This window comes from Bidens hawaiensis, unplaced genomic scaffold (assembly GCF_021521415.1).
Source record: "Bidens hawaiensis isolate Kalapana, Puna unplaced genomic scaffold, B.hawaiensis_p1.1 tig00001463_1, whole genome shotgun sequence".
NCBI lineage: Eukaryota > Viridiplantae > Streptophyta > Magnoliopsida > Asterales > Asteraceae > Bidens > Bidens hawaiensis.
In genome coordinates this window covers 1,121,393-1,128,207 of record NW_027491083.1, presented here as the reverse complement: position 1 = coordinate 1,128,207, position 6,815 = coordinate 1,121,393, and the positions used below count along the sequence as shown (strand labels likewise).

The 6,815-nt window shown below is 32.5% G+C and overlaps 1 protein-coding gene across 1 annotated transcript; it reads right to left on the bottom strand.

The window, feature by feature from the left end:
• Nucleotides 1–2,898: 2,898 nt before the first annotated feature.
• Nucleotides 2,899–5,020, bottom strand: LOC143580160 (thioredoxin-like fold domain-containing protein MRL7L, chloroplastic). The gene is made up of 5 exons (XM_077063266.1): nucleotides 4,904–5,020; nucleotides 4,141–4,631; nucleotides 3,404–3,485; nucleotides 3,205–3,316; nucleotides 2,899–3,034 (listed from the first exon to the last, which is right to left on the bottom strand). The coding sequence occupies exons 1-5, from the start codon at nucleotides 5,018–5,020 to the stop codon at nucleotides 2,910–2,912; spliced, it is 927 nt and encodes a 308-aa protein (XP_076919381.1). The 3' UTR covers nucleotides 2,899–2,909.
• Between the last annotated feature and the right edge of the window lie 1,795 nt (nucleotides 5,021–6,815).

Sequence of the window (6,815 nt, the reverse complement as noted above, 5' to 3'; positions counted from 1 at the left end):
TGATTTTTTGTGATGTACTTTGACTATCTAATTTTGAATAATTAAATATTGTTATGTTAATGTTGATAGTGTCTTACAAGCTACTGTACAATCAGTTACGCTCTGATATTTTCGCCGTAGGTTGGAGTATGATAAGGTCTCTCACATATTGTGTTCTTTAGGTTAAATTTTATTGGATGAGTTATATTATTATAGTTAGTTATATTGACCCATAAATGTCTAATGTCTAAATTAGACATAATTGGTCTTGATATTCATGATAGATATACATAGAGTATTATCATGGGGTTTAGTAGTCTTAAAACTTAATTATATTGTATAATTGAGAGAGGTAGACCGATTACGCGCTTGATTAGAGATCAAGCTTGTTGTTACTTTTGCATTTATTAAGCTTTTTGGATCATGTGTTTTTGTATACAACTAATTGTACCCTTTAATATTTTGTAAATCTTTGTTTATAAGCAAGCTATCTGGTAATATATGTATATGAACACTTTTTATTTCTTATGCTACTTTTGAGAAAAATTCTAAATTACACTGATTTTCTTAAGCGGCTTTGAGAAAATTCTAAATTTGCACACTAAGTTTTTTTTTCTTTAATATTTGAAAAACAACTCCTAAAGGATTTCAAAAATATTACAATTGTTCTGCAAAAATACAAATCCAGTTTGGTGTAAACTATTAAGTCCAAACTCATAAGTGCTCAATCCACCTAATGACGTGGGTAACCTTACCCACCCATAAGCTAAGGAAGTCTAGAAACCAAGAAACAACAATCCCGGTTGTTAAGCTGGGAAGCCTGGAGGTTCGTCATCACAGCTTCTAAGTTGACTTGGGAAGCTCCTTGATATAGTAAAATTCAGAAAAGTCATCTCTAATACTACACAAAGTTAAAGTTTGTCATAAATTAAGCACGTCGAAATTGCATATCAAAAGCATATTAGAAGTTTTACCAAACTAGGATGACTTGTCTGAATAAGCTAAAAGGATGAGCTGACCATTTCCTCTTTAGAAGCTTAAGCTTCCCCAGAGAAGCTCTCACGTTGCCTATAGAATGAGACGTCCACAAAACGGTAATCATCTCATTCTCTCTACTCTCTCTTCATTCTTACTCTTTTATCACCTCTAAATCGTATCACGTTACTGATTCTCACGCCAGAGGCTAGTCGCATAAGACCCCCTTCCCGCGGTGAGACTAACCGGTTATATTGTTTGATCTTAGCAGGTTAGGAAGTTTTATTAGTATCATACTTTTAGTTCGCCATACTTTCATTTTCGCTATGCTCGTAGCAACACTACTTCTTGAGAATCTTTATTTATTAAGGTGACTAAATTTGGCTGACAATATTTATTACATGTCTATATGTACATAGAATTTCAGATCGTGAAATTCCACCTTAAATAAAGAATACACTAAATAAATAGGGATGTTGGTGATAGAGACGTCACTGTGATGGGATAAAATAACCAGGGACATTTACATATATCTCATTCCTTGTTACATATTTATCTAATCTAAAAAAATCAATTACATATATCTTCTTTCTGAATCATATATATTACATATTAATCTAATTCATTTAAATTAACTAATCAAATGACCATTTTACTCTTAATGAATTAATTAAAATATCTATTTTCATATATCATCTTCCTAAAGCATCAATTACTAATCTTCACAATTTAAATTCAAACCAATTCGGTGTTAAGACGAAATTATTGAGATTTTTCAATCATTAGAAAATATAAAAAAAAATTTTAACATAGTTTATAGGTGAATATTTCTAACATGTATAGCATTTAAACATATTTAAATACATAATACAACAACAACCGTACCCAGTAGAAATCCCACTAATAGCAGAGCTTTTACCAGGGTCTGGGGAGGGTGGGATGTAGACAAACCGTACCTCTATCCAAAGAATGAAGATGTTGCTTCTAGAGAGACCCCCAGCTCTAAAAGAATATATATGAAACCGTATAAAGGAAAACATACGTGCAACACTAGACCACTATATAGCAAAGAAAAATAAATAAATAAATAGATATAAAAAGGAAAAAAGAAAAATATAATACTAATAATTTGTTATGATAAAGTTAATAATAATAGTCTAATACTAAATAGATGCAAGGAAGCTTTGATAATAGTGCAAGTTATTAAAATACTAAAAAATAACGTAAAAATAAGATAAGATAATATAAATGTAAATCATTCAGACCTTACAAATAAATAGATGAATACTTAAACATGTTACATTAGATTGAATTAAAGCAAGAAGAAATAAAGACAAAAAACACAACGCCACAAAACAAAAGGGAAAGAAAAACCCTAAAATATTTAAATACATAATATTTTATATAAAAAGAGATTACTTTGAAAAAACCATAAAGCAATATCATTAAGAAAACAAAATTAAAAAAAAATTGTCAATATTTACATTATCCCAAATTGAATATTATCCCAAATTGAATCATGTCATCGCTGTACCGAACACCTTAGTTGAGTTGCAATACAAAGTGAAACTAGTACTGCAAAAAAGAGTTTTTTGGGGCGGTGAAATGTGGCTTTAGAGACGGTTTTAGACCTCCCGGTTTCAAAATAACCGGTTCCTACCCGTTTCCGGGTTTTAATAATACCCGATTTGTGCACGTCTAGGTTTAAGGATAATATTAAGTTAGCATAATGAACACAAAGTATAACGAATAATATAACATGATAAATACATACAACAATTATACCTGGTAAATCCCACAAACAAAAATCATAAATACATACAACTGCCAAATTCTTTCAAAATTTCTTATATAATCCCTTAAGAAAACAGCAATGCACAACTTTTCATACATGAAGTACAAGTCATGGTAGCATGATTGCTGACTTGGTTTGTATATCAACTGGTACACTATTTCTAGGTGGTAAAACCAGGAACTGCTTCATTGATGATTGCAGAGGTATTATTAAGGCAAGCTGGCTTTGCTCCTCCATAGTAAAAGAAGGCTATTATCTTTGACAACTCATCCGCTGTTCTTATTTCTGAAATCCAACAAAACACGAAACACAATTCTTAACCAAACAGAGAATTATTTCGTTGACAGATTTGCCCTCTACTTGTAATGCGCAAATATGTCACTTGCCAATACTGATATTCTTGACCAAAACTATAACCGAGGGCATAAATCATGATATCATAATATGATTGGTACCTTTTTCGCGATGTAAGATCTTCCCGGTTTTTGTAAATATGAGCTCGGGAAACACAGATACTCCAAGTGTCGAAGCCAAGTCACACTCCACAACAGCATCAATTGCAACACACTGCCAAACAAGCATATGTTCTTTTTTTACATACAACATACATATATGTATATAATGTATGTGTGAGAAAGATGAATTTAAAGATACCCTCGGTGATGGTATCCTGCAATCCCATATAAGCTGTATAGCTTTTTCCAGTTGATCACGAGCCCTTTCATTTTCCTTTGGCCTACAAACAATCATAAAATCATCATGTCAAAATATTTTATAATGCTTATAACTAAATTAAAGACCCAATGACATATAACCCTTAACCAGGTAACAGTACAGTTCAAAAAAGGTAACAGTGTCCCTTATTTGATTATAAATTTATAACACAGATTATCAACCCTTTTACATGCAATTTTCCCAGCTAGGCCTGTAAACGAACTGAACGTTCGGTGAACAATTCATGAACCGTTCGGCAGAAAGTTCATTTATTTATAAACGAACAAACATGAACAAAAAAGATTGTTCATTTAGTTAAACGAACGACCATGAACGCATGCCTTGTTCGTTCATTTGCGTTCATGAATGCTGGTTCATTTAAATTTGTTTATCTTAGTTCATATATGTTCTTTAGTTATATGCTTTTTCTTTTTTTTACTTCTGTTCGTTTACGTTTGTTAACATATTAATTTTTTACTTTTTGGCCCATTAACCTTTTAGGCCCAACACAGTAACACATTGTTCTTCACATTACTTTTAACTGGTTTTAGCTCAGTTTAGTTCGTTCATCTATGTTCGGTTATGTTCGTTCGTGAACCATTCGTTTATATAATTAACGAACGAACATAAACAAGTACGGGCATGATGAAAAGAGCAATCAAAACACACACACTAACCTTCTATAACGATTATGCACTAAAACAACCAACGGGCTAAGGTCTGAGAATACAGTTTCTTCCCATTCTGCAGAAGTGATGTCTTTAATGGGCCGTATATCTTGCCAGTTAACTTCACCATCGCTATCATAATCATCATCGTCTTTTTTAACGTTCTTAACACTCATTTTATCGAAAAATTGACTGAAATTAAAACCCCATCCATCAGCATCTTCAGGCCAATCAGGATCATCTTCATCTACAACAAGGGGATAGTCAGCCAAAAGCTTCTGCATTTTTTTTCTTTTTTCTTCAGGATCAAGTTCTTCTTCAACCTCGGGGTTCATTGCAATCATTTGTCTAATCTTTTCCCTGAATTCTTTTCTCTCATCCTCGTCCATTTCAAAATCATCATCATCATCATCATCATCATCATCACTTTGATGATTCTTGATTGACTCTTTGACTCCTTCTTTAGAAGCTCTCAGGCTACTTGTTCTCAAACTTGCATCCTGTTTGCACAATCCAATTGGAGTATAATTTAGAGCCCAGTAGCGGGTCAAGATGGGTTGAGGTCAATATGGTTCGTTTTGTACAGGTCAAAATGGATCAGGTTGAACTGAAAACACTCTTGTGGCCATTGTACTAAATAGCTAATTTTGTATTACAGAAACAATAGTGTTAAAAACCATTTAAGGCCCGTTTTGAGATAAAAGATAATCAAAACTGCCAGCTAAATTCCATAGCAGGCAGGGTTTTGTAACGAATATAAATGGAAAAATACCATTAAGCGCAATCTCGGTAGAGAAATAGGAGGTTTATAAAGTGGAAAAGAATTCTCCTTTGCGTATACAGATTGGTAGCATGACACCAAGCTTAATCCTGTGCACTGTGATGACATTGCAGATGGCAATCCAGGTTCCGCTTGTTTGAACTGAAAAGCCTACAGATTTAGTTCATTATTAAATAGTTAAAAAGGAAAGGAGGCATCCTTCCAAAAGCATAGCAAATTAGAAATGGAAACCCTAATGATAATATGATATAATAATTAGGTCGAGGATGAAGGAGGAGGAGGAGTTACTTCTGTTTTGGAATCCGGCGGCCAGGGGTTTCCTTTAAGATAAGATTCAATTCAATTCAGCTTCTCCTTCCTTCCTTTCTTTGTGCCTGGTGGGTTTTTATCTCAACTCCAGATAACTTACACCCAATGATTTACCCTTTACAAAGACTAGGCGGCAATTCTCTGGTCGTTAAAAAATGATCAACTTCCTAAAATGATTCCCCAAACAATAAGGTAAACATCTCCTTCCTTAATTCAAAAAAAAATCACCTATGAATTTTCTTATTTTGATTTATTTTATTAAAATTAAATTATATAATATATTTTACCCTGGTCATACTAAAACCTTAAAAATTTGCATTTTAACTAATTCTTTTGTTGCTTTTTTACAATTCTTTTAAAGCTTTTTGCGTTTATTTTACTTCATTAATTATTTTTTTCCGTTCTTTCCGTTTTTACGAAGATAAGTTTTTTTTCATTTATGGCAGTATTTACTAAGATACTTTTTTCACCTATCTTGAGTAGGGTCGTTTCATGCATCTATCTAAAATATGGGTTATGTATTATGAATTTTTAAGTAGACTTTTTTAATAATTAGTAACTCACTAATGGTCCACAAGCTAAGGTGGAATGTCCATATCCATTATCACTTCATTAATCTATATTCCATAATTCTTGAATATTCTTTAGTACTATACGCATAACATTTTAGTTAGTTTTAGGCCGCGGCATATGTTGAGCCGGCCCTGATCTTGAGCTTTCGGCCTTCATCTCCCTTGCTGGTTTAATTACTAATGTTCCATAACATCTACGTTTTCATCACCCTTGAATCAACAGTTGGTGCAACCGACAATGATCTATTAATATATATATATATATATATATATATATATATATATATATATATATATATCAGTATCAACTATTGCTATAAATTGATAGCTAAGTATAATATATGTATTGTTACAACTGTCAATATATTGTTGTCAAATGGTCAGTTGGAAACCTTTTTAGGTGAATCTACTTTTATCATCACTTCTTCCAACTAGAGGGAATCACATGGATGCTATTTATTTCTCTTGTTCTCAAGTTCTTGTTTCATACGTCTCCATTTAGCATCTCGAATCTTGTTGATTGTTGACTTCATCGTGAACTTCACCAATCATTTGATCAAGAGTTACTCCATACCATATATTCGCAACTCGATAGATCCGATATGCAAAGCGAATGTAGTAGAGAGGAAAAGGTTTCTGAGAGCCAAGGTTAAATGATTGTAGAAACTTAATAACAAGGCTTTGATACTATTTGTCGCAAATCAAAGTGTCTTCTTGCAAATCATGCAACTTTAACTGTAGAAACCACAAACAAGCACAAGACAAAGAACATCCTAAATTTTAAACGAAGAAATTCTCCCAACGTTATTTGAAACAACATAATGTGCTCGGAAGTTGATGGTTGAGCTTATTTTTGAATTTGAAGCCAAATCAAGAATGCAATTATGCGTTTTAATCCAAATTTAGCTTGAAAAGTATGGGCAAAGACCAAAGCGAGTAGGATTTTGTACAAATATTAATATTAACTATAGGTTCTCATTAGATTAGAAAACATTCTATACATGTCAAGACATTAAACATGT